General features: G+C 39.0%; 1 protein-coding gene across 1 annotated transcript in view; it reads left to right on the forward strand.

Moving 5' to 3' along the window:
• LOC128857233 (segmentation protein Runt) overlaps positions 1-27,749 on the forward strand; it is a 113,820-nt gene that overhangs the window by 62,445 nt on the left and 23,626 nt on the right. The window contains exon 3 of the mRNA XM_054092882.1: positions 970-1,173. Within this exon, the coding sequence (XP_053948857.1) occupies positions 970-1,173 (204 nt within the window). The remainder of the gene's footprint in view (positions 1-969; positions 1,174-27,749) is intronic.

The raw sequence follows: 27,749 nt of genomic DNA on the forward strand, positions 1-27,749 counted from the left end.
ACAAATAAAAGGGAAATCAGCGGAATTTTGGAACATTTGAAAATTTTATGTCTTCATTTTCGGTTGCAAAAATTTCAGAATTTTATATGAGCAGCAGTAGGAGGACTCACGACGAAGGACGAACGGTAAATGGGCGGCATGATTGCCTGATTGCATGGTAGCCACATTGTCCTTTTTACAATTTCAGTTTCCATATCCAATTCCATTTCAATGTGGCGGCAGTCGATATGTTTGTACGGGAATGCTTAGGTGAGATGGGTGCGCGAATTTGTTGGGAGATGGAGAGGGATGGTTTGCGAATATTTCGCGTTTTATGTTGGGGTTAATTTAATGATTTTGCAAGTTCATTGCGCGCAACAAAATGCTGCAAGCGCCGAGGTAGCACAGTTGCTGTTATTAGCTGTGTGCTGCGTTGCTTAGTGAAATTGCCAGCGTAGGCGGAGAGATGCAGATAGAAAATCCATAAATTCATAAAATAATTGCGTTGCGCCATGCACATGAATGCGTTATGATACCTCCCGCGCGTGCGCGCTCATATCCATGCACATACACCCGACGTCCGACGTACGAGTATAGTATTTTGCACACTCATCGCAACTTGCAACAAATGCAGCTCTTTGTCTGCGCTGTGCCTGTGCGCCTTACTTAGCATACAACTGATACTGAATTTGTGTGCATGAAAAGCTGTAATAAATGCGGCGCATAGTAAAATTTCCAAAATTTCAGTTGGAAAAACACTAAAGCTGGCAGTAGGTGGCTGAGGAGGGGTGGCGAAGCGGCATGCGGTTATATAATTTATGACGGCATTAGATGGTTATTTCATGTGCTGTAAATTTTAACACTTGCAGTTTTAGAAATATGTATTTTTTGGCATAATTTATGAAACATTATACGCGCTTTTAATTAATTAGTTTGATTTCCTTGTGCTTTGTTTGTTTGTGTGTTTGCTTAATTTATTCTCCCTTCCAGGCAAAAGCTTCACGCTGAGCATTGTGATATCTACCAACCCCATACAGATCGCCACCTACAATAAGGCGATCAAGGTGACTGTGGACGGACCGCGCGAGCCGCGTTCCAAAGTGCGACATCAAGGCTTTCATCCGTTCGCCTTCGGACCGCAGCGTTTCGGACCTGGTGACCCTCTGATGGGTGGACTGCCATTCAAATTTCCAGGTAATTTTCGAAGAGACTGAAATTTTAAAATTTGAATGAAATGTGCGTAAGAATAACCGCCATACGATCGAAATTTTAGGTCAACTGCCTTTTAAGGGGGGAGCCTGCTTTAGAGGCTTCAAAAAATCGATTTTTCATGGATTTTTTTGGGAAGGAAAGGTATATTCGATTGAAACGAAACTGTCAGGTTTTATTGTTATATATTTCAACAGCCTTCTCAAATTTTTTCATAAAAATATATGTCATTTTATGCCTGGTACAAGCATTTTGCCGAGGCGTCTCGAGTGCGCATTTGTCGTGCGGCGGGAAAGATGCAGGTCGCAATTTTCATCTGAAACCCAAAACAAATTTTATTTAAGTATAATATAGCTTCTAGTTAAACCAAGAAAATTAAACAAAAAGTGAAAAATTCAAGAAGTTTTCGTTAATTAAAATAAAAATTAATTTTTTTGGAAAAACAAACTCACTTGAGATTGTTTAAAAAGTGGGTTAATCATAACTTTCTTAAGGTTTTTTAGGTTCAACTAGAAGAGAATTTAATTCCGAGTACAATCAATGTTATCTCGTTTCGACTAACTAACTAACTTTTTCCCTATCTTTCCCGCCAATTAGGAAAAATCGTAAATATAAAAAACCGAGAAATCGCACTTCGAGCGATCGTATACCTGCTCGACGCTTACTCACAATTTCTTCTGTAACTCCAAAAATATATTGAATTTGCTTCTGAAATTTTGAGGACACATTCTTGGAATGTTTGGGAAGACATTTATGTAAAAAAAAATCGATTTTTTGAAGCCTCTAAAGCAGGCTCCCCCCTTAAATGTAGTGGAGTTGAGGGGAAGAGTTGTACTTGTCTTGCGGCCATCAAATCAATGAATGCGACTATACTAAGATCGAAGATTGCACAGGAATGCCGGGCAGCCCTAAATGATATTAGCGTCGTATTCAAGGTCAGCCTTATTTGGGTTCCGGGGCACAGGTATATTGAGGGAAACTGTAAACCCGATGAGCTAGCTAGGAAAGGTACTGTTCTACAACTACTCAGTGATAAAAGTACCTACCATTGGAGTATAAAGGGTGGTTAAATTTCAAGGGCCGATGTTGAATGTGAATCACACCTAAACGTCAACGACACCGTTGCACTCCTTTCTTTGTGGTTATTTGAAAGAAAAGGTGTACGTCGATAAGCCAGCAACAATTCAAGAGCTAAAGGATGAGATATTTCGGCACATTAACGGCATAGAACCTCAATTATGCCACAGCGTCATCGAAAATTTGGACCATCGGATGGAGGTGTGCCGCCGAGGCCGTGGCTGCCATTTCGCCGATATTTTGTTCCATACATAATTGAACCATACCCATATTATCATAATAAAGAGAAATGATAATAATTTCCTAAAAAAATTGTATTTCAGTCAAAATCAACACCGGCCCTTAAAACTTAACCACTTAACTTTATTTGGCCACGAGTAAACTAATAATCAAAAGCAAAATTATCCAAGAGGCGAATAGGTTATGGAGAGATGAAGGATACTATGGCCGTAAATAAACAAGAAAAAGACAAAGAATTGCTTAGTCTCTCAAGAGATAATATCTCGAAGGTCGTGGCTTGTTTAACCGGTCATTGGCTATTTGGCAAGCATTCCTCAAGACTAGGAGTTTTCTCGCATGAATATTCCATAAGTTGCTGAGATGAGGAAGAGGAAGAAACAGTCCTTTGCAATTGTCCAGCTCTAGCTAAAATCAGAGCAGGTTGTCTAGGAAAATACTCTTTCAATTCTCTTACAGAGCTGTCGAACTCGATTCTTTTATACGGATGCGAAATATGGGCAGATTCGCTAAGGGTGCAATGCCGGCGGAAAACTCTGCAATCTGTGCAACGCACCTGCGCTCTCAGAGTGGCTTCTTCACACAGGACAGTATCGGAAGTAGCGGTTTTAGTTATCAGCGGAACCATCCCTATTGATATTCTAGCACAAGAGCGCAAACGGAGATGGGAGGCAAAAACCTCAGGAATCCCAGTACCACGCTTCTCCGATATTAGAATTCAAACGCTCACACTTTGGCAGGCGAGATGAAACTCTGAACGGTACGGTGGATGAACAACGAGACTAATACCCGATCTAAGAAAGTGGGTGGAAAGAAAGCACGGTGAGGTTAACTATTACTTTACACAGTTTTTGTCCGGACATGGGTCCTTTCGCAAGTATTTGTGGCGAATGGGAAAAGAGAGCCTACCAAACTGCATATATGGAGATACTGAGTATGATGATGCGGAGCTCACCTTCTTTAAATGCGAAAGGTGGGACATAGAAAGAACAGCTCTGCACCGAGCTTCTTCCACCTGAAGAAATAATCGAGAAAATGTTGATAGACGGAGAAAACTGGAATGCCGTCGCAAGTTTCGTGGAGGATATTATCCGAAAAAAAGAAGCGTGAAATGGAAACTTATGCTGAAGAGCATTGAGCATAGGTTTCTCAAAACAGGTAACCCTGGATGCAGGGTGAGTAAGTAAGTGTCCTTCTTAGGACGCCGTCTGGGCGCTCTACCTCCAAGCAATGCGGAAGTAGAAAAGAAAAGAGGAAATATTTTTCGGAGGAATACGTTCAGTGGAATCATTATACACACGTAGTAGCGACGATTACTATCACCACCAAAAAAAACCCACTCTTCTAACACTACTTTCCCTACAGTACCACCCTTGTCGAAACAGCCTGCTTCCTGGCTCTAATAGTTAGATGTGATAAACGACGACGACCGACGGTTTCACTGCACTGGGAAGGGTTTGGTGAACTGTTACAACAACAACAAGTACGTAGTGCTACTTGGTTTTATTTACCTGAGGGCTTTTAAAAAGTTTTTAAGCTATGATACCGTTTTATAAAACAGCGAGTTTCTTTCGAGGTAAATCTTTGCTAAATTTTCTTATTCACTCCATTCCACCATAAATCCCGCTTAGGCTTTCGCTTCCACTGCGGAAGAATCAGAGAGTGAATTTCACATGCCAACCATTAGTCGATTATCTCCTTTCATTTTTGTCTTGTCAAGGATTTGTTGCTGCCGGCAGCTACGGAACATTGTACTTGTTGTTGTTGTTATCGATGAAGGTATACTTGTTGATTTTCAACGCTGAAGGGATTCTACGCACAACCCCATATATTTTGTGTTGTTAGCGAGCTTTTCCACACATTATGCGGATAATATTAAAAGCAGCTTATTTGCTTACCTGCATATCTACCGTCCGCTGCTGGAATGAGCGACGCATCACAACTTGCTGACAAAACATTGAGGCTCGAATGTTAACTGAAGAATTGCTCAAGGCGTTAGCGCGTCACAAAGTATTAAATTACCATAAAATAGGCAAACAAAGCCGGCTACTAAGTGAATCATTAAAAATCATTTCATTCATCTAAGGCAGATTTTGTGCGGATCTGTAATTGAAATTCGCCTTCAGGGGAGCCTGTTGTGAAAGTTAATCTGTATTAAGTGCATCGAGGAGGGAACTGTTCGTAATCAAGCCAAAACAAACAAAACAAATGAAAAAAAGAAGAAAACAATAACTTTGTAAACATGTTTAGTAAAGAAAAGTTCGATATTGTACTTGTATATACTCATACTTAGATTTAATTGGCGCTTACACCCTTTTTGGGTGTTTGGCCGAGCTCCCATTCCTGTTTGTGCTGTGCGTCTTGCTGTTGTTCCACAAATGGCGAGAACTAAGGTTGGTTTTTTATGAGGAACTTTTTTCCAGGCAGATAAGAGACTCTTATTCCAATGTACTTACCGACACTCTCTGATTTCGATTAGAAAATGGTTTGAAAACGCGAATTCCGAACTGGCAGTGCTTCACAAAGGGGATATCAGCGATCCATTCACTACCAACGCAGGCGTAAGGCAAGGTCGTCCCTTCTCTTCGCCATCGTCCTTGATGGCGTCATGAGCCCACTGATCCTGCATGTATGGAGTCTCACCCGATATCTTGAGGGGCTGGACTTCGCTAATGACATTTGCCTCCTCACTCACAAACTGTCTGACGTGCAAGCGAAGGCGGACAGACTAGTCGCGCTGGCACGCACTGTCGGACTGGAGGTTAACATCGCCAAGAAAAAGAATATGAGAGTTAACCACAATAACGCGATGCAGATATTGGTTGACGTATGCCCGGTGGGATTTGTCGAAAGCTTCTGCTACCTCGGCTGCATCATCACGGCAGCTGGTGGAGCAGATGCTGATGTCAACTGCAGCCTAAACAAAGGAAGGGCCGCCCATTCGGGCGAATGCAAACAGTACGGGGAGCTCGTAAATCTCCAGGCGCCCTAAACTACGAATGTTCGGCTCATGAAGTCCGTATTGTTGTACGGAGTGAAACATGACTGGTCTCTTACACCATCACACAGAGGCTACAATCTTTCGTCAACAAATGCCTCCTCTTCTTCTGGCCAAACACCATCAGTAACGACGCACTGTGAAGATTAACTAATGAGGAACTCAACTTATGGCAAATCAAGCGCAGAAAGTGGCGATGGATAGGTCATACATTGAGCAAACTACCAGATAGCATTACGAGAATGGCACTGAACTGGAACCCGCAAGGAAACAGAGGTCGCGGCCGACCAAAAAACACTTGGAGAAGGTCGATGTTGAGCAAACTAGCAGATGCCGTCATCTCTCCCGTGTACAATGAAAGAGTCTTGTCGAGGCCATATGCTTCCGAGAGGAGTGAAAAAGGAAAATAAAACCCATTCTTTTCAGGAACTTTTAAGTTCTTATTAATTAACGTACAGCTTGTAGAAGTAATTTTATCAGCTTCAAACCTGGCTCCCAGATATGGTTTACTGATAGGTCGAAATTAGAAGATGGTAGAATAGGGACGGAGCCGTCATCAATGGACCTAATTTAAAAAAAATCGATTTCAATGGGTTTTTAACCAGCTATTTCTGGGCAGACATGCATGCCATGGATATGTGTGAGAGAATGTCTCCGTAGAAAAATTAGAGTATCACACATTTACATACTTTCTGATAATCATGCGGCTTTGAAAACCCTTCTATCAACTGTAGTCACCTCATTAATAGTAAATGATTGCCTGGACCTTAGAGAGCTTCAACATAATATTATTAGGTTAGTTCTTGGACATGAGTGTTATGAAATGGTGGACCATTTAGCCAGGGCAAAAACGCATCTAATGAGTCCTGAGCCGTTTTGTGGGCTTACCAAGAGCCATATTAACGAATTTATCAGGAAGAATGAGGAGAAGAAATTCATTGAATACTGGCGAAATTCAATCGCCGGAGAGAGGAATTTATAATAAGCTACAATACTTTTATTCAGCAGAGTAGACTTAAGACTTGTAACTGGTAATTTGACGGGCCACTGCAGCCTGAGATTTCACTTAAACAAAATTGGTCTCGCTGAGTCTCACCATCTTTCGATTCTGTGAAATGGATAATGAAAATTGGGAATATATTTCTTGTGAATGTCCTGCCCCAGACAGAAAAGAGCTACACCACCTTGGTGGTATCGCCGTACAATCTTATAAATTATGGCGAAATAAACCTCAGAATGTGCTAAAATTTTCAAAAAGCCTTGACATGTTTTATTTTAAAACAACATCTGGATGCATCTTTTGAAGAACCCTTTATAATTGTTCAAAAATAAATTAAATTTCAAGGGCCGATGTTGAATGTGAACCACACCTAAACGTCAAATTTTTTCTGCATTTCATTTGACATTTTTCAACTTCAGACTAACTCAATTTGAACCATGGAAAGATACACAATCGAGCAACGCATTAAAGTTATTTAGGCTTATTATGAAAACGGGCGTTCAAATCAAAATGCATATCGCGGACTTTCAAAGAAAATCATCTTCAGTGATGAGGCACATTTTCACCTCAGTGGATTCGTCAATAAGCAGAATTGTCACATTTGGGCGAATGATAATCCAAGAGTGATTGCCGAAAAACCAATGCACCCACAAAGAGTGACTGTTTGGTGCGGTTTATGGGCCGGCGGCATCATTGGGCCGTATTTTTTCCAAAATAAGGCCGGTCAGGCAGTTACTGTGAATAGAGTTCGCTATCGTGAGATGATAACGAACTTTTTATGGCCCGAATAGGAAGATATGGATGTGGACGATATGTGGCTTCAACAGGACGGTGCCACTTGTCACACAGCTAACGAAGCAATGGCTCTTTTGCGCGAAAAATTTGATGGCCGAATAATCTAACGTCTCGGCGATGTCAATTGGCCGCCAAGATCATGTGATTTGACACCGTTGGACTTCTTTCTTTGGGGTCATTTGAAAGAGAAGGAGTACGTCGATAAACCAGCAATAACTCAAGAGCTAAAGGATGAGATAATTCGGCACATTCACGGCATAGAACCTCAATTATGCCTCAGCGTCATCGAAAATTTGGACCATCGGGTGGAGGTGTGCCGCCGAGGCCGCGGCAGCCATTTGACCGATATTTTGTTCCATACATAATTGAGCCTTACCAATATTATTATAATAAAGAGAAATGGCAATAATTTCTTTAAAAAAATTTATTTTATTCAAAATCAACACCGGCCCTTAAAACTTAATTACCCTTTACCAAAATTTGAAGGACTTAAGCCTGCGTGCTTTTCTAATAGCGGTCGCTAGCGAAAAAACCCCTCATAAAAATCAGTTGCCGTTCGGAGTTGGCTTAAAATTGTAGGTCGCTGAATTTGTGGAACAACATCACCTAACAGAAGCGTACGCGCTTTGTTTTTAAACTGCGTGCCCACTTTTTTTTCTAAATTCTGCTTGCAATGTTTGAAATTTTTGGTGAAAAATTGTAAACTTATTATAAATAATTGTATGAAGTGAAAGAAACACCAAAGAATATGTATTAGTTAGACTAGTAAAATAAAGTGCAACTATTATTTTTCACATATTTGTATGTGCGTAAATATTTTATATATTTAGTTTTAAATATGTTTAATATGAAAACTTTCCTTTTCACCGTTTCTTTCACTCTTCCACCAATTTCTTAAAGAAATTAAATCGAAAATTTTAACTGTTCGCACTTTGTTTGCACGCCGTTTATTGACAAACAAATCTGTTGTTGAGCCTCGCAAGCCCAGCATTTCCCCTTCCACTGCCTTCTCTGTATAGCAGTAAAATTTCGCCCCTAACACATTTATCCCCGTCTCATTCTCATAATTGTTAACTGGCGTTCCACAAATTGTGCCAAATGCTGCTGTACACAACACACACACAAACACACATGCATACATGCACACTGACAACTTCGCTGCTGCCTCTTGTTAAAGGATTAACATTTTAATGGATTTTATGTCTCCAAGAACACTGCCTGCTTAGGCTTCATATTCGTAAAAGCCTGCAAATTCCGCCAGTACATGTATGTGTGTATGTATGCGTGTATGTATGAATGTATGTGTGCATGGATGTATGTATGTATATGAGTAAATTACGATGCCTCCCGCTCCCAGCGCTTTCGTTACCAACTCCTGTCTTTTGTTATTTCAATCGCTGTTGTGCATTTCGCTGTTGTTTTCTTTGCTATTCACTTTGTTATTGTAAGTGTTGCTATTGCTTTTGTTTTTGTGCTACTGGTTGCTGCTGTTGCTAGTGATTATGCCGATGAGTTAAGTATATGCAGTGACATCATTTCGATAATTATTACTATTGAGCTGCTGGCGGGCGGGAGAAGCGAGACACGAATCCGATTTGGGGGGAACAGTGTTCTTTAATATATGAAATTTATGTGGCTTGTGAAAAATTGTTGCTTAATTGCGGTGAAAGTTTCGTATATATAATATAAGTCACTGTCTTTCTTTCTTTTTTGGTCAAAAATACGCGCTAGCGCTTATTTTCGGGGGAGTGCAAAAAAAAAGGATGTTTATAAATATATTTTTATTTAATATTTATTTTACACAGAATACAGACATTTAAATTTATTCAATTACAGTCATGCCATCTTTTCTGGAACATCGTCATAAATAAAATTCTGAATTATATTATATTCTGATTTTCTTCCAAATCCATTTCCTTCATTGGTCCGAATCTCTCATGTCTTGCGATATAACTACCGTTAAATGACTACTTCTTGTCTAAGTAGCCGGTTTGTAGAGCATCGGAAACATCTCTGTCAGTTATTTGGTTCCATGAATTTGTTACCTAACTTACAACTTCTTGTAAGCCTGGTTTTAGAAAATTATCTCAATGATTTCTCACCATTCTGTTTTCTCTTTGTTCATTGATTACCATCCGCAAATGATCCTCGAATGTCTTGCTTATTGCAATGCCAAGTGTCTGGAGGTAACCAGTCATTCCTGCCGGAATAATTATTTGATCAATCTTCCTCTCAGCAAGAAAGTTTTTCATGTCTTTAGCGCGGTGAGTACTGGCTGAATACTAAACTAGTAAACCTCTATTCTGACCCCTCAACAGTGGTGGCAGCATAAAATCAATGTAATTTCTTATAACTGCTTGGGAGCATCAGGCTTTATCACTTTCAATGGCATAATTCCTGAAAAACGTGGAATCTGGTCTTTTTTACCTTTAGTGATTTAATATGGCGATACTTTCTTGCCATCTAGACGAATCGCCAAAATGCATATGCATATCAATTTCACTTGCTGTTCCAAGGCCAAATTTTTTAATATCAGCCCTGCGCACAACCAAATCCATTGCCCTCCTGCCTGCAATCCATTACTAGATGCAATCTTCCAACTCAGAAAATGACGGCTGCCGACCTGATCCAACTCTGTGGATTTTTTTCTCATTTCCTTGGTCCACCAGTTGACACAGGTAAACGTAGTCTTATTCACTTTATTTTTAAATAAAATTACGTATGAGGAAATAATCAGACTTGCAAAACTGAAATGAATGAACGTTCTATACCTGCACTGTCACTCAGTAAAAACTGCTGCCTTATGCTGTATTTTTAATTAAGAATCAATTTGAAACGAACTGTAGAGGTAAATAATTAATTTCTCGGAATATTTTGTTTCAAACATTTCTCTGAAATACGAGTATTAGGGAAACTAAATATATTATTATGATACTTACACTTAATAAATCAACAGCATTTTTAACGAATTCTTTTTGTCACATTATTTTAACCAGGGATTATTTTAGGGGGATGCCTTATTTTACAAAAAGTTCCGAAAATCACTATAGAGCGTATTTTCGGAGGATGTCTAACTTTCGGAAAAAGGCGGTAGTATTACGAGTTCGAAGAAAATGAACTGGAATTTAAATATAAATTAAAATATTGGACCTACGGAAAAAAATTCACTCTATCCGAAAATTTTTCGTAAATGAAAAAATAGGATAGCGAAAGTCTTTCGTTAAATATTTTTTGAAGAATTATGAGAGAACGAGGTATGTGCAGCTCTCCTCCAGCTCAGAACACATCCAGGGAATTATCCCAAGGAAAAATGCAAGAAGCAGTCAAAATTGTTTTGGCGCTCAGTGCTCGGAGCGATAGCAATTAATCGTCATCGTCATCATCCAAATTGCTGGCTATACAATTTAATTAAAACAATTCGCAAAACAAAAAAAATAGTAAATAAATAACGTCGAAATAATAAAGCTGAAAGAAATGTTATTGTTGTATGGGTTTTTATATCCGCGTCCAGAGTATGTAACTGCATTTCTACGTAACTCACAAACAATTCCTGGTTACAATGCCTACTACTAACATAAACCTTCGATCGGGTTTTTTCTCAAAAGCGGTCGCCGCTCGGCAGAAAATGATAATATTTCGAGCATTCAAGGTGAAGCCCAAAATAAACAAGACTGAGCTAAAATAGAAACGACAGGAGCTTTGTTCTGATAACTTCGAATTTATTTATTCAAAATACTCCCTTCTAGCCTCGATACACTGCCTTGCGCGATCTAAAAGCTTTTCGAAAGAGTGTTTCAGGTCAGTCACCGGAATGTCTTTCAGGATGTCGGTACAAGCCTTTTCGATGGCCCCTACGGACGCAAAAGTTTTCATTTCATAGCCAAATGCAATTTTCCGAGGTAGAAGTTATAGGAAGCCATATGACACGATAAGTGATCGATGGTTAAAATGCAAAAAATCAGTCACCAGATTGGATCGATGAGATGCAATAAGCACCCCCTTCGCGGTATTCAGGGCGAATTCGACGAATGCGATGCAACAAACGCTTCGAAACGCCAAGATAGAAAATTGCATTGACGGTTTGGCCCGCTGGTACGAACTCCTTGTGGACAATTCCCTTGGAATTGTAAAAACAAATGAGCATCGACTTGATTTTTAATTTCTCCAAACATGATTTTTTGGCTGGTGGCTAGTCTGGGGCCTGCCATTCAGCACTTTGACGCTTAGTGTCAGGTTCATGTTTGAGACACCACGTTTCAGCACCAGTTGCAATGTTATAAAGAAGTTCTCGTCTTTCCTCGCCTCTTTAATGAAGTCTTTCGAATGTTGAATGCTGAGCAATTTTTGGTCCTCACAGACCTTTCGTAAACCCAAATTATCAGTTAAAATGCGATAAATCGATGTTTTGGAGATATTGAATTCCGATTCCATGAATTTCAACTATGATTTCGGTTAATTTTTGATAAATTTACGAATAATTTCGATGGAGTTTTCGGAGATCTCGGATTTTGGGCCGTTCGTTGCCATTTATGTCCTCAAAACCATCTCTGAATCGTGTAGGCCACTCATGAACTCTGACGCGAGATAGACAATCATCACCATAAAATTTTTTCATCAATTCAAATAATAACAAAACTGTTATAAATAATTTTCAGGCGGGGAAAATTACTTTTTAGAACACCATGCGAAGAGATACACAGCCATTAACCGAGGAGCGCGCCAGTATTTCAGCTTATAGAGAATCGCAAATCAGGTGAAATTGTTGCAACACCAGTCTGGTACTCCCCAAGTACTACTAAAGCGCCATTTTATTACTTCCGACGGGCCGATATCTACAGCTACAGATGTAATTGAGAAGGTTGGTGCGCTTAAGGTCATGTCGCTTGGGTCATGTCGTCCGAATGGATACAAACGCTTCGGCTCTGAAAGTATTCGATACGGTACCAGCTGGTGGTAGTGCAGGAAGAGGATGGCCCCTCTGCGTTGGAAAGATCAGGTAGAGAAGGACTTCACTTGGTGTGTCTAACTAGCGCTGGTTAGCACGAGAAAGAAACGACTGGCGCGCTGTTGAACTCGGCCAAAATCGCGTAAGCGGTTATCGCGCCAATTAAGAAGAAGATGCGCTTTAGGTTGGAGCACTGCCCCAGGCTGTCAAAGAAAGGAGCACCCAGTGACCTTAATCTTCTAGATGCCAAACCCGGACATTTAGAGAGAAAGTGCGCAACAGGCCCCTTCTCCCGAAAGGTGTCCACAACTTCTACAATGATAAAGACTGATAAAAACAGTTCGGAAATTGAATGTCGTGGATCCCTAGGACATTCAGAATCCTCCGTCTATCGTACTGAACATATGTAGAAATCTTTTGTGCGCTTTCTCGAAAAATACTAATGGATATGGAAATACTAAAAGAACTACTCCGAAGAGTAAGATTGACCGCAGGTGGAGCAAAGAGATAATAGGGTTGACTGTCAATAAAAACGTGAACCATAACCTAATCTGATACGAACTTTCTCCGAATGTTAGATGAAGAAGAAAACAGCAAATTTTAAGTAAAGATTCGAATGTAAATATCAAAATAGACTGATCCTGATTGTAGTCAGAAATATTGGAGAGTTATTCGCGAGGGGAAGGGTTAACTACAACAGTTATTGTATGAAGACGCATGTCGAACAGCATGTCTAAAGTACATATAGTATGTTGGTAAATGGGATGGTCCAGAAAGCGTTTAACTGGGTGCCACTTCAATTGAAGGTGAGGGATATCGAGAGACGTTTGGTGACGTGTGAGATGCTTTTTGAACGGCAGAAAAGAAAATGTTTTCTTCATCGCATCGTCACTGGCGATAGAAAATGGATGTATTATGATAACCCTAGGTGTCCAAAATGTTGAAGCCTGTCAGGTGAACCAGGTCCATCGACAGCGAAAAAAAATATTCATGCTCTAAAGGTTGGGTTGGGCATCTGGTGCGATCAGAAGGTTGTCATCTATTATGAACTCCTTAAACTATCTGAAACTACCACTGGCGATCCTTACCGACTGCAGCTAATGCGTTTGAATCGCGTTCTCAAAGAAAAGTGGCCTGAATGGGATGGTAGACATGACAAACTGATTTTGCGGCATGACAACGCCAGGCCGCAAGTTGCTAAATCGGTTCAGAAATATTTAGAGTGACTGAATTGGGAAATCTTTCCCCACCCGCCGTATGCCCAAGACACTGTAACTTCGGATTACCATCTGTTCTGAACAATGCATTCAGCCCTTATTGGAAACCGATTCACTTCATACGAGAGCTTCGCAAACTGGCTCAATGAATGGATCAAGTCAAAAGAACCCGAATTTTTCATCAGAGGAATCCGTATGTTGACTGAAAGATGGAGTAAAGTTGTAGCTTCCAGTGGCACACACTTCACATAATATCATGTTTTTTAATTGTTTAAATAGTTCGTAACTTTGGCTAAGAAAAGACAGAAGCTTATTCCCATACCCAATATAATTTTGTACACTGATTCTAATAGGTTAATTATTCTTATAAACTAATCCGGTACGGGTGAACAGCATAGTTTTCTTTGCTCTTCCTCAGTTGTCAGGTATTTTTCTGGTATCGCTATCGAAATTTTCTAAGTGTTCTAGTCAGTAAGCCTGTCGTCCTTTTATGCCTTGACTCAGATTATTAAGATATACAACTTTTCTTTTGCAAGGAAAGATAATAAATGAAATGCATTCGAAGCTTTTTTTCAGAAATTCCTGATGAGACCACTTCCATTCATAGACTCTCTACTACCATTAAAATATTTAGTATATATCAAGAATGTCTTTCTGACAAATGAACAGGCCATTCTCCATACAAATATATGTACTTGTAGATATGTTAACTCAGTTAGATATCTCACGATATATTTTTGATAATTTTTTATGTGATCTTGTATATGACAGTTTGTGGTTTCGTTAATGCCTTGAGAAACTAAAATGTTTGAAAAGTTATTTGTCTCAAACATTTGAGTTTCTCTTTTTCCAGCTGCTGAATTCCTCAATACCATTATAGCCCAGGATGCCTTTAGACCAGACGCAAATGTGTTAACTGTCCATTTTTGCAGCGGACTTTTTCAAGTTTTGGTACTAAAGAAAAATTATAGAGCCTGAGGTGTGAAATGCTGCTGTTATTTTGAATTATGCCCTGCATCCTAACGACACTTCTCGACTCTTATTTCTTTACACCCATTAGTGGCATTCTGTCTATTCATTATGGATGCAAGTAAAATAGTACAGTAGATGTTTATGTGCCAAAATGGCGGATGACGAGCACGCATTAGTGCCTGTATACAGTTATTTATGTGAAATGGAAATATTCATACAGAAAACACATAAGTAAGCGTGCATTTGTATGTAAATGTGTATATACCTACTCATCTACATATGTATGTATGTGAGAGTACACTCATACACACAGGATATTCATTTTTATGTAAGCATTATAGCCATATGAGTGCAGTCGTGTGCGTGTGTGAAGAAAGGACCGAAAGAAAAGTTTGACGTTTTTAGTGAAAATTACATTAAAATTTTCCACTTGAAGTACTCTTTGTTATGAAAATTGTTGGCACTTTCGCTCAAACATGCACACACACACACACACTCATACTTACTCATTTGGGAAAGTAATTTTATATGCGAGGTTTCGTTTAATATGTTCACATACACATGTATATGTATGTGTGTGTGCAGAAGTGGCCAATAGGAAAATCTATTACGACCATGCTTAAAATATTGTACTTGAATCATTTGAAGTGGCATATCACGGCAGTTGTCTAAGGTATTCCTCAAATGGCAGATTTTTTCTTTTAATTAAAAAAAATATATTTTTATTTCCTACCATTTGTGGAATTTTACCTAGGCGAACAATAGTAAGAACAATAAAAAATACTATAGTAATAAATTACCTTGTCAGGTTAGTTTATCTCCGAAATTATCAGTGCTTTATTAAATTGGAAGTGATTTGCAATAAAAAGAATAATATATGTTCTCATCAACTTCGGTGCAAAATAGTTTTACTTTTACTTTACTTTTCGTCGTTTACTGATGTTGCTGGACGACGTTCATAAGGCAAGTTTTCAACCGATGTACGGCCCTCTTTGAACGATTTGTACCACTGGAAAACACGTGCACGCGATAGAGCAGAGTCCCCATAGGTTGTCTGCAACATTTTTAAGGCGTCTGAGGCCGAAATTTTGTTGGAATAACAAAATTTCAAACAAATTCTTTGTTCAACTTGAATTTCCATCGTTAAATTCGAAGAACACACTCGAGTTTGACTTGTTTACAGTAGCACAGAAAACAAACTATGTGACATATCACGCTGAAATTTGCCATGTAAGCTTATAACAGTCCTACCAAAAAACAAAAAATTTAGTTTTGCCATATGTCATCCGCGGACCGGTTCATATTTGAGCAGAAGGTATAGATCTGCCTCTCCATCGCTTTTCCACAACAAAGTTCATCGCTTTTTGAACTGCATACACCTCCGCTTGAAACACAGATGCATACATTCCAAGAGCAAAGTGCAGTTTTGTCCCGCTGGATTCCACGTAGACCCCAGAGCCGGAGCCATGCTCGACCCTGGAGCCATCCTTAAAAATGCGAAAACAGTGTTTGCCGGGCTCATTTTCTGAGTCTTTCCACAACTGAGCCTCTGGCAGCACTACACTGTATCTCTTTTCAAGTACGACTCTTGATGGCATGGAGTCAAGGGGCATGGAGAGAATCGTTGGATCGACATCCTTGCCTTCTCTGTGTTCCAATGCCGGATAGGGGCCGTACCAGTTCCTATTGTGTTTCAGCCTGCAGATGGCCTTCAATGCCTCTCCTTGGATGAAAACATTAAGTGGTGGTAGACTAACTAGAGCATCCAATGCCGGGCCTAAAGTAGTCGGAAACGCTGTGGTACAACAGGTGGCCACAGTACGTTTTAGTCTCCATAGGGTCTTTCTGACTCCTACTAGAGAGAGTATACTCATCGAGATCACTGATGCATAGGTGATAGGTCTTATCATAGCCGTGTAGATCCATAGGACCTTGCTAGGAGAAAGACCCCACGTTTTCCTAAAGACACCTTTATACTGCCAGAAAGTTGTCAGTGCTTTGGATGTCTTTGTTTCAACGTGTGATTTCTATAGGAGTTTACTATCGAGGATTACTCCAAGATATTTAATTTCCTTGGATAGCTGTATTGTGACTCCTTTTAGCTTAGACAGAACGAGTCCATCAAGCTTCCTCCTTCTGGTAAAGAGGACAATACCAGTCTTTCGCACAGCGCCAAGTGTCAATCCGATCCAGAGTTGTCTGCACTTTCCTGCAGATGTTCATAAGCGAAGGGCCTGTTACCAAACATAAACAGGCAACATCGTCCGAATATGCTTGTGCGTAGACTCCCGAATCGTTTAAGGTGGTGAGTAGAGGATCGATTACCATGCACCAGAGCAATGGAGACAGCACACCGCCTTGGGGGCAGCCTCTATTAACCCCGGATGACACCAGCAGATCTTCCTCTGCTCGCACCGAAACGATTCTTTGGGCCAGCATCGAACGAATCCAATTTACTAGCACCCGGTCAACACCGTGCCTACTAGCAGAGCTACACATACTGTCAAAAGTGACATTATCAAGCGCCCCCTCTATGTCTAAAAAGATGCCCATAGCGTAGTCTCTCCTGTCGATGGCCAGCTCTACCCTAGCAACAAAGTTTTGCAGTGCCGACTCGCAGGATTTTCCACTCTGATAGGCATGCTGAAATGGAGGCAGAGGGTGAGCCCTCAGCGACTTCTGACGTATGCGAAATTCCACCAGTCGTTCGAGACTTTTCAGCATGAAAGAGGTCATGCTGATGGGTCTAAAGCTTTTGGGGCTGGTGTAGTCGTCTCTTCCAACCTTTGGAATGAAAGCGACCCTCACCATCCTCCAAGAGCGTGGTATGTAGGCCACTGCCAGGCATGCCGAGAAGATTTTCTATTCTATTATCATGGTGTTGTACACTCGGAATTCGTTCCAAATGGCTCTACGGCAAATAAAGAATATTAGCTGGAAGTTATGCGACGTTTGAGGGAGAAGGAAGGAAGTGCGTAGGAAACGAACCAATTTGTGGAAAAAAATTCATGGATCTTGCACCATGATAACGCACCGTCGCACAAGGTTTATATTGTGAAGACATTTTTCACCAAAAACTCGACAAATATAATCGAACAACGAACGTAGTCACCGGATTTAGTCCCCTGTAACTTTTTCCTTTTCCCAAAACTTAAATTGTCACTCCGCGGACGTCGCTCTGAGACGATAGAGGCCATTGAAGAGAATTCGCTGAAGGAGCTGAAGAAGATCTTTTCACACGCGTTTAAAAGGTGCTTTGATAACTGGACTAATCGTTGGCATATCTGTATTGCTTTGAATGGAGCCTATTTTGAAGGTGACAAAATAAATTTTGATGATTAATCAATTATCTTGCGTTTTATGGGACAATTCTAGGTACTTTTTTAACAGAATGTAAGTACATATTATCCTCATACTTTTCTTTATAAAATTAAATCACCGATCGGAATCAATAACCCCTCCTGCTTGAACTGATTTATGCATGGAGTGCCATTCCATAGAAATTTGTGTGTGGGCCTTTGTGTAGTCTTTGTGACAATCTCTCATAAACTGACTTATTGATGGACTAAAGATATCAAATTTCCAGCTGGGCATGTGGAAAAAATGTGTTTATATGGTTGTGTGTTTTAATGTTCTAAATGAATTTTCAACTTGAATTAATTTACACGTACCCTGAGTACTTGAAACCTTCACCATACCAACTACGCTCCTAGCCTGGCTTACAAACATATGGACATTTCCTTCTACCATCATTTCTATGACGAAAGGGGTTGGGCGGTAAAAGTTTTTTCGAGCGCGAAGTCAAATTTCAAATTTTCTCAAAAGTCGATTTTTATATACATATGTATATGTGTGTGTGCGCATGAAAATTTGTAACAAAGCTGATGGAGGCGCTCGGGCGCAGCGATGCGTTGACAAGTCACTGATGAACACTTTTACAGAAAATATAATAAAATTTGCTTAAAAGTGCTGCGCACGTAAGTGTGCGTGTGACCCGATTACCGACACACCAGAATATACCAACACACATACATACAAATGTACATATAATACATCCATGCATCCAATAAGTCAACGCCTGAGCTCACGGTAAAGGGTTATTACCAGCACATAATTTACATAATTTTGCCCAACCCACCCGGCCTAATATCGAAGGTCCTGTTTCCACTCGTTGGCATCTCAAGTGCGCTACTTCCTTCCGCGAGCACTTCCCCACCATCACCATGCACGAGGACGATGCGTTGACAGGCTTTTTGATCCAATATGCGGCTATGTCTATGCGTGTATGTATGTGTGTGAGAGTGTATGTGTGCTCATGCATATGGCGGTGTGTTTGACTGTCAGATAAGCGGATGCGGGGGCTACTGCTTGTGTATGTATGGGTGTAGTTTAACTTCACATGTGATTAAAATTACGACGCCGCGGTAAATTTTCATTATTTTATTTCGCGCGCGTTTTGAGCAAAGCTGACGTACGCGGCCATTTTTCGGCATAAGGTATTCGCTGAAAAATTAAATTAAAAATGCAAAAAGGGAAAAATAAAAGACGCAATGTAACAATTTAGTGGCGGTATGTAGGCAATACCGCGACGGCGACACCTAAAACTCAAGCAGAGGCGCTGGCAGTACCAAAAGGGTTCAAACCTCCAAATACACCTGTGTGTATAATAATAGCAGCGTCGCATATTGCACGATTTTGACTATTTATTTATTTTTTATTAAAATCTTATATTTTTTGTAAATACATAGTTTATACAACAACAACTACAAACATAGTTAATATTGACTTAAAGCTTCGAACTTTATAAAAAAATAAAAAAAAAATTTAAAAGTTAAAAAAATTAAACATTTTAAAAATTTAAGAAATTTTCATAAATTTTTTTTTCGAAAATAATTATGTATTTTTATAGCCCATTAAAAAAAATTTAAAAATTTTAAAAATGGAAATTTATAATGGAAACATTTTATTTTGAATTTTAGTCTAAAATTTTCACATTATATTTTCAACACATTTTACTTTTACTTTTCAATTTTTAACCAGACCTTAAATCATTTAGAGGCATTTAAGGAATGCATCCAGTGGTGCAACCATTGACCAAATTTATAATAAATAATAATTTAGACTAATTTATTGCCATATGAGATCTCTTGTAGACTTTCTCTTGAGTCTGGTGAAGGTTAAGTGATTTTGCCGTTTATGTTGTATATTTTCTTAATTCAGCAATTATTGTGGATACTTTGAGATGAGGTTTATCGCATTTGTTATAATAAGTGGCGCTTGAGATCATTCTGAGGGTTTTCGACTGGAATCTTTAAAGTATTTCGATGTGTGAGTGAGCTGCAGCGTCCCAAAGTTGAATGTCATTTGTCCATATCGGTTTCAAATTAGCTGAGTAAAGTGAGAGCTTCCTTTCAAGAGAAACATGCGAATTTCGATGTAGTCACCAATTTAGGCGTATGAGTTTTATTCCTGGAGCCTTCCGGTTGGTGAAAATATGAATTTTCCATGTAAGTTTGCTATCAAGTTGCATGCCGAGATATTTTGTGACGTTAGTTTCGGGGCTGATTATATTTTGTAAAGCCTTACGGATTGGCAAGTTTTTCGGATTAGAGTAAAAAGAGGTTGTCTGTAAAGTCGGTTTACTGTCGATAGTTTAACGTGACAACGTCATAAAAAAATACTGATGGAATGGTTGCATTTTTCAAAAGAAAATTTTAATTTTATTTGTTTGATAGATATTTTGTATGGATATAGAAGAGGAGATAAATGGAATCGCAATGGAATTGATCAATTGTGCATCAGATGTTAATAAGTCAACAACACTAAGAGGCACCATCATCGATTTGCCTTTTTCAAGACACTTTACACTCGAAACACTCGCTTTCACTTCCTACTTTTCCTATCATCGTCCTATTCTCAACAGAGAAATGGTTCATTACCATGCACACAGGAAGAAGGCATATGCAAATACAAGTATGTGAATTTATATACATACATATACATACATATATATGTTCACTCAAGAAGGAGAGAGCCAGATGTCTAACGTTGCTGAACACGGGGATCGATTGTGCCTCTTTGTCGTTCGTTCCGCGCTCTCGCTTGCAGTTCAAGCAAGGTAACCACGCAAAAGCAAGATAACGACGCATGAGCAAGATAACGACGCATTTTTTGGTGCGTGCAACCGGCTACATCGAATTATAAGACCTTATCACGTCTAAAAAAAAAATAATAATAAGTAGTCCAAACTTTGCAATATGTCGCGCTGCTAATATTGTGCACACATGTGTAGGCAGATATTCATATACATTCCTCTTTTCAATTTAAGCACTTACACTTGGGCCCATTACCTTGTTAATTATTTAGTACTCATATAACGAAAATTCTTTTACAGCATTCCGTTTTTAGATAAATAATAATTATTATCTTCCATTTGAGGGAAGGCTTCTGGTTGTCTACTTTTTTCCTCATTTGCCAAAGTCCTGATTATAAGTTGAAGGTATTTTTGAAAGCAACAAAGTGGAAAGATAGTAGTACAGGTTTTTTTCTTAATTGAATGCTTGTTCTACGTCATTAATGATGGCTCGTAATTTTTTTTCGAAATGAGCTGTTCTTGAAGCAGTTTTACTAAGGCCCGCAAACGTTGATGCTCTACTACTAAGTATTGCCACTGGGCGATCATTTCATCAACAGATACAAAAAATCGGTATTTTCGACGGAATACGGCCAAAAGGAGGGAAATGCTTGCTAAGTTGCTTTAAGAAAAAGAATAAAATGTAATAAAAATAGTTCATAAATAAATAAAATAAAGTCAAAGTGGTTTGTAAGCGGGATTGTATTGTATGAAAGGAATCAATAAAGACACTTTAAAATTTAATTTCGGTTGTTTTTTGGGTCACCTCTGAAGACAAAAACATTTATCGCGTGGTATCTTCATATGTAGGGCATAATTTCGGTATGTCTGGGCCTAACCGGAATAAGTAGGAGTTAAACTACAATTAAATTTCTACATGAATTGAAAAAGAACACTCGCTTAAATGCCGATTTACATGCAAAGCAACAACGTAACACGATTATTAACTCAGTAGCATCACATTTGCAAAAAACTATATGACTTGGTGTGGGCTGAATTTTCGCATTGTTGTGATTAGTCATAAAGGAATTGGACGATTTCTTCTCAAACGTCAGTTTGCTTTGCTCGATGTTTGTTTAGTTTCGTGAATTAATTACTTTATTTTCAGCACTGCCATAGTTGAGTTAACTGAGTTGGAATTTTCGTTTGAGACTCATGCAATACGGCTAATATTTATTGAAGCCGAAAATTACAAATGTAATCATTTTATTGCAACGTCTGGTGTACCACGAGGCAGTGTCCCTGAACCTTTATCATTTCTTCTTTTTATGAATGATATTCGGAACAATTACATCTCCCTACTCTATGCGGGAAACCTTAAGTTCCTACATAGAATTACCTGTGCATTCGACACACTTGCGCATCGCGCGCTCAGGCCAACTTATGGCTAATTTTGTTTTTATTGGCTACGTCAAAAATTTTCATATTTGGCTGAAGAACAACTAGAAGCCATTCAAAAACAGTCGTTATATCCTTTAAAAACAACTGTTCGGTGCGCTATGGGCTGTAGGGATAACCAGCCTTGGGTCCCATGCACAATTTAGCTACTTTCCCTGGTTCTAAAAAAAACAATCTCCTTCCTCAAACACAAAAACTTATATTGTATTTTCCATCCTTTCTCCAGCACAATAGTCAGCGCATTATTTGCATTGTGACTGCTAAAACAAGCAAGCAAAAAGCAAGCGCACAGTTACACATTGCATCAGTGGCGCCTGCAAGATGAAGCGGGCGACCGCGGTAATAGTACAGACACACAAAGTCTAGCGAAGTCCTCAACCATCTGTGCGATCCTTCTGGCAGAAAAATGTGAGACACAGATAGCGCTCAAGTAGTAAGAAGGCGACGTACCCACCAAGCAACGACAGTACTTAGGACTGGTAGCGGACAGAAATCAAATAGATTAACGAAACCAACGCAAGACTGATTCTAGTCGAGGCCCTAGGCTTCTGAGAGGAGTGAACAAAAAAAAAAAAATCTTTAAAAATTAAATATCATGAGTGGTTCTACACAAAAATAATAAAGATTCCCCAATCAATTTGAATTTTCGTTTTTTTAATTTCAATATAAAATCCGATACCTTTAAATTTATCACCCTTCATTCTTTTATTGTATACATTTTTCGGTCTTATTTTTCACAGATTTATCGAAAAATGTTCCCATATCCTGGTATACATACCTTCGAAAAAATTTTTTTTAAAGATGGACCTAAAAAAAATACTATTATCTGTTTATATCAACTTTGTTCGTTCCACTTTTCCATTAAACTAACAAAAAAAGAGATTCTGAAAAAAATGTGTAGGTCCGCATCCGGCTTCATCCTGATTTTTTTTAAAGATGTATAGCTAATAGAATGTTTTTTAAAATGCCCTCAGACTCAGCCGCCACTCCGCATTTTTAGCGTGCAAAAATGCACAAAATTCACGTCCATCTTTCAAATGAGGGACACTTTTTCGAAAGAGTAAAATATACGAGAGGAAGAAGAAGCTGTGTTAATTAACACTGTACCCCGCGACAAAGCGACATCACTTCAACATTTCGACCAGTCTTGACTATTTATTGCATATTTTTCCACTATTTTTGTATCAAATGCTCATTGTGGAAAAATTATGATATAAACTTAATTTTGAAATTTCATATAAAAATAGGGGAAATTCCACAAAATTTTCATTCCAATTCCCCGACTTTTAATTAGAATTTGTATACAGATTTTTGGTATGCAGTTTTGTAGTCCATTGAATTTTAATGTAATAAAGAGCAAATTTAAGGCTACTAAAGACCCAATTGATTTTTCATAATTGTTTTCTTTGACGGTGATGCGCATTTTCTTTATATACTAAAGGGTTTTCCAAAAACAGGTGTTATTTTGATAAAATATCAATGGTTTCGATGCTTGTGTGGACTGTAGCACCGTTTTGTTGAAAGTAAAAGTTGTCCAGATCAATACCATCCAATTTTGGCCATATAAAATTGTTAATCATCTCTCGAGAGCGCAATTAATTCACCGTAACTGTTGCTTGAGCTTCATTTTCAAAAAGTAAGGTCCAATGTCTCCGCCGGACCATAAACCGCACCAAACAGTCCACACGTTGAGGATAGAGAGGCTTTTCAACATAACTATTGGATGTTCTGAGCCCCAGATCCGACAATTTTGCTTGTTGACGAAGCCACCGAAGTGGAAATGGGCATCGTCACTCAAGATGATTTTTCGATGGAATTCCAGAGCATTTTCATGCATTTCAACGATTCAATCAGCAAAGACACGACGTTATTGATGATCGGCGGCCTAAAGTTCTTGTGTTAACTGGACTACTTCTAAGCCTTAAGAGCCAAATCTTTATGCAAAATACGGTGTAATGACGTTTGTGGAATGCCAATGCTAATTTCAAAGAACGACGAGGAATGCACAAACCTGGGTTTTCTTCAACACTTTCGGCTACAACAGCAATATTTTCGGCTCGGTTTATTCTTCACATCACTAACTTGTCTCAACAGCTAGAGTTTTTTCACCAATTTCTGTATTGCGGTCCAACAAAGTGCTTCCCGATGACCCAAAAATATTCGAGTTTTATAATCCATCTCTACCAAACCTTCCCCATTTTTATAGTGAATTTTAATATTTTTATTAATGGCGTAGTTTCTACTTGTCAAATATCAAAAAATGACAGCATCAAAAATGGCATCTACTGAAATAGCGGGCTGTTCAAAATAACACCTGTTTTTGGAAACCCTTTTCCATCTTTTACGAGGGCTCTTACTGAGTTAAATATAAGGTCAGAAAAAAGATGTTTAAAGTATTTATTAATCAATAATATATTTTCCTTAATTTTTTACAATATTTTCCCAACGTTTAGGCAAATCTTTAATTCCCTGCTCATAAAATTCTTTGTCCTTGGAGCCAAAATACGCTTCGATATCCCTTTCTATAGCTTCTTTTGAGGAGTAGTCCTTCATTTTCAAGCCGTTGCAGCAGCTGAGAACACACATTCACTCTCTGCTGAAGGTTTGCGACAAGAAGTCTGTGCAAAACCCATTTTTCCAGCTTTGAAAGCTTTCCCAACTGAACCAGGTGCCTGTGGACTCTTCCATGCGATGAATTTAACCTCTGAGTTAAAGACTTCAGGACGACCAGCGCGCGGAGCATCCTCCACGTCGCAGTTACCACTTCGGAATGTTGAAAAATCGTACAAAAGTGAAATTATGGGTAAAATACGCACGAACTTATGGACTGATACTATCAGGTACTATGATATCTAAAGCCTACTCGACCTAGATTTTGCTATGCCAAGATTTATTTCCATTTCTTTTGTTCTAGTCAGTAAAAATTAATTTTACGTAACTATATGTATATTTAGGTTCTTGTAATTATAGACTTAAATAAATATTGTAAATAAATAAATAAATAAATGAAAATTAAAAATATTCGTGGAGGAAATATAGTACGTAATACCGCCAAGGAAAAAAATATAAAAAATCAACGGAATTTTTCAGCAATTTCAGTCTTGCACTTTATTACACTAGAATTTAATCAGCAACAAAGTTGCGTACTAAAGATGTTTCTAGAAAATATAAAAAAAATCGTGGAGTGGTAATGCAAATTGTGTTTAGACTTTCAAATGGTTGTATGAGTTTGAAACTTGGATTTTTATTTAATTACTTATTTATTGGATTTTTATGGGGTTTGTTAAACAAGGAGCTATACTTTTATAAAAAAATATTGTAATAAATATAAAAAAAGACAGAAAAATAGTCAAAATTGGTCATAACGTTCATCTGCTGTCCTTTGCCGCAGGTTGTAGGGTTACTTTATTTTTAATTTGTGCCTTCCTATGCCATCTGAATGTTTGGCGTTCCACATAGCAAAATCAATTACCTGCTGATTATTTGCAAATACTAAAGCAAATACAATTCGCAGCACTCATACGCTTTTGCAGATTCGTTGAATTCTCAGCGGCTGAATATAAAATTAAGACTTGTTTACTTCCTTGTCTGGCTGGCGTATTTGCTTGCTTGGCTGGCTGTGTGCGCGCGACGGTTTGTGTCAAGTGTCAAAAAGTGTCTATAACGGTATTATTACAGATTTGCAAATTGTTTGGTATGTATTAATCCGTCGTCAGTGAGGATTTCACTTTGGATTCCGCCGAGCAACACTCCGATGCTCAAATGCCAAGTGATTATTTTTCAATGAGAAATTTCATGCTTAAGTATGCATGTATGTGTGAGTAGCTGTTTATTTTGCAAAGTTTATTGGTATTCATGCATGCACATATCTACATATACATACACACGTACATGCGTGTGTCTAAGCCCCCACCAATATTGGCTTTTTGCACCCAATTCCAATTCCACAACCAATTCAATGCCTACAAATTTGCAAATTCACACAGCAACAACAACAATAGCAACGCACAAGTTGACAACGTGTTACACACAAAAATTTACCGTTACACAAAATGTCAACACACACGCAGAGAATGTCAATGGTGCATAGGTGTTTTTGTTGTTGCCGCTTGTTGTCGTCTATCAAGTGGGTAGTTAACCTTAAATTCAGCAAAGAAATTCGCACATCCTTCAGTGGCAAGGGGGCAGGCCAAGAAAAGAGGAAAGAAATAAAGAAAAAAAAAGATACGAAGGACTTTATCAACAGCGCAAAGACGTAGAACATTTACGGCGGGGTGGCGGTGGTGGTGACGAGAGTGCGGTGAAACTTATGCCCGCCCAGGAGCCGGCGCAAGGGAGGAGGTACGAGTATATTTTGCAAACCTTATAAATAATAAGGTGAACAAGTTGTCGGCTGCTTGGCATGTGGCATGTGGCATATGTCGCAGCTACGGACTCGGCGCGTTGCCTGGCGGCATCAAGCAGCCCCCGACCATTCAGTGTTCGCAAAACAAGCACTAATGCCAGTGTGCGTGGGACTATGCGCATGTGTGTGTGCGTGCGTGCGTGTGTTTTGCGTATTAGTATCACATTGACACGTAAATTGACAAGAAATTGAATCAATGCTGTAATATGTCCTTGGGGGTTGCTGCTGCTTGTTCCTTGGTGCGCTATATTGGCAGGCTGTCAGCAGTCTTGTGCCACCTCTGCCGATGATGACTTTAAAATTTCATTTCACATTTTTAAATTGAGTCGTATTCAACCCAATCAAACATCCCTTCGCCGTTTGTTACTTTCAGCCGCCCCTGCAGTGCGTGCCAAATGGACATGCAGCTCAGCTCCGGCCAGCCGGTTGGGGGGTGGACTCTGCCAAAGCGACCTTAGGCACATATGCAATATTTAACAAGTGATATGGGTAAACGTTCGCTGTGTATGTGTAGGTATGCGCGCACGTTAAAGTTATGAATTCTTAGGCGAGACCAACGACTTGCTTTGCTTCACTTTGTTGTCGTAATATCCCCGTGGGATGATAAATTTTCATATCATTTTGTTTTTTCCATTTTTTATGTTCCGCATCTTTTGTGTACTTGTTTTTATTTGACTCACTTTATTAGTTCAGCGTGTCGGCAGCAATGTTTGTGTGTGTATGTGTGTGTGTGCATACATTTCGTCTCACCCTCGCCCTTCTATCCGCATTGTCGTGTGACAAATGCTGCGTTGGCTATACGATTTGTCATCGAAACATGTTTGTTGTGACATTTTTTAAGTTTTGAAATTATTATTAAAAAAAAGGTCGTGCATGTGTCACTGCTGCTCCCGCTGGGTGCGCTTGTGCTTGATAATGATGTGTGTCGAATTGCTGTGAAAATCAGAGACTTGCCACTCAGATAATTGATGACTTAGTTTCTTGCTTGCCAGTGTATGGATTTCTTGCTTTCAGCTTGTTTTATGTGCTTTATTTCGTGAGTGTGCACCGAAGCATCCATTTACTTGTAGGCATATACTCGCAGATATCTTTTACTTGGTCCTGAAAAATTAAATAAAATGAGAAAGTAATAGCAAAAGTCAAGGAGTTATGTTAAACTCATCCGACCAGATTTCCTGAATTTGAATTTTTGAATTTAAATATTATATTAAGCGCGTTTCAACAAGAACTTTGTTCTTCAAAACTAATATAAATAAAACAAAGAATTTAGCTGAAAATTATTCAAAGAAAGAATAAAAGGTTTGAATGCAAAGGAATGGCGGAATATAGCGAAGGATGTAAGTTGATGCAAATATTACTGCAATGGGTCTTAAAAACTTTTTCA

The sequence above is a fragment of the Anastrepha ludens genome, chromosome 3 (genome assembly GCF_028408465.1).
Source record: "Anastrepha ludens isolate Willacy chromosome 3, idAnaLude1.1, whole genome shotgun sequence".
NCBI classification, from domain to species: domain Eukaryota; kingdom Metazoa; phylum Arthropoda; class Insecta; order Diptera; family Tephritidae; genus Anastrepha; species Anastrepha ludens.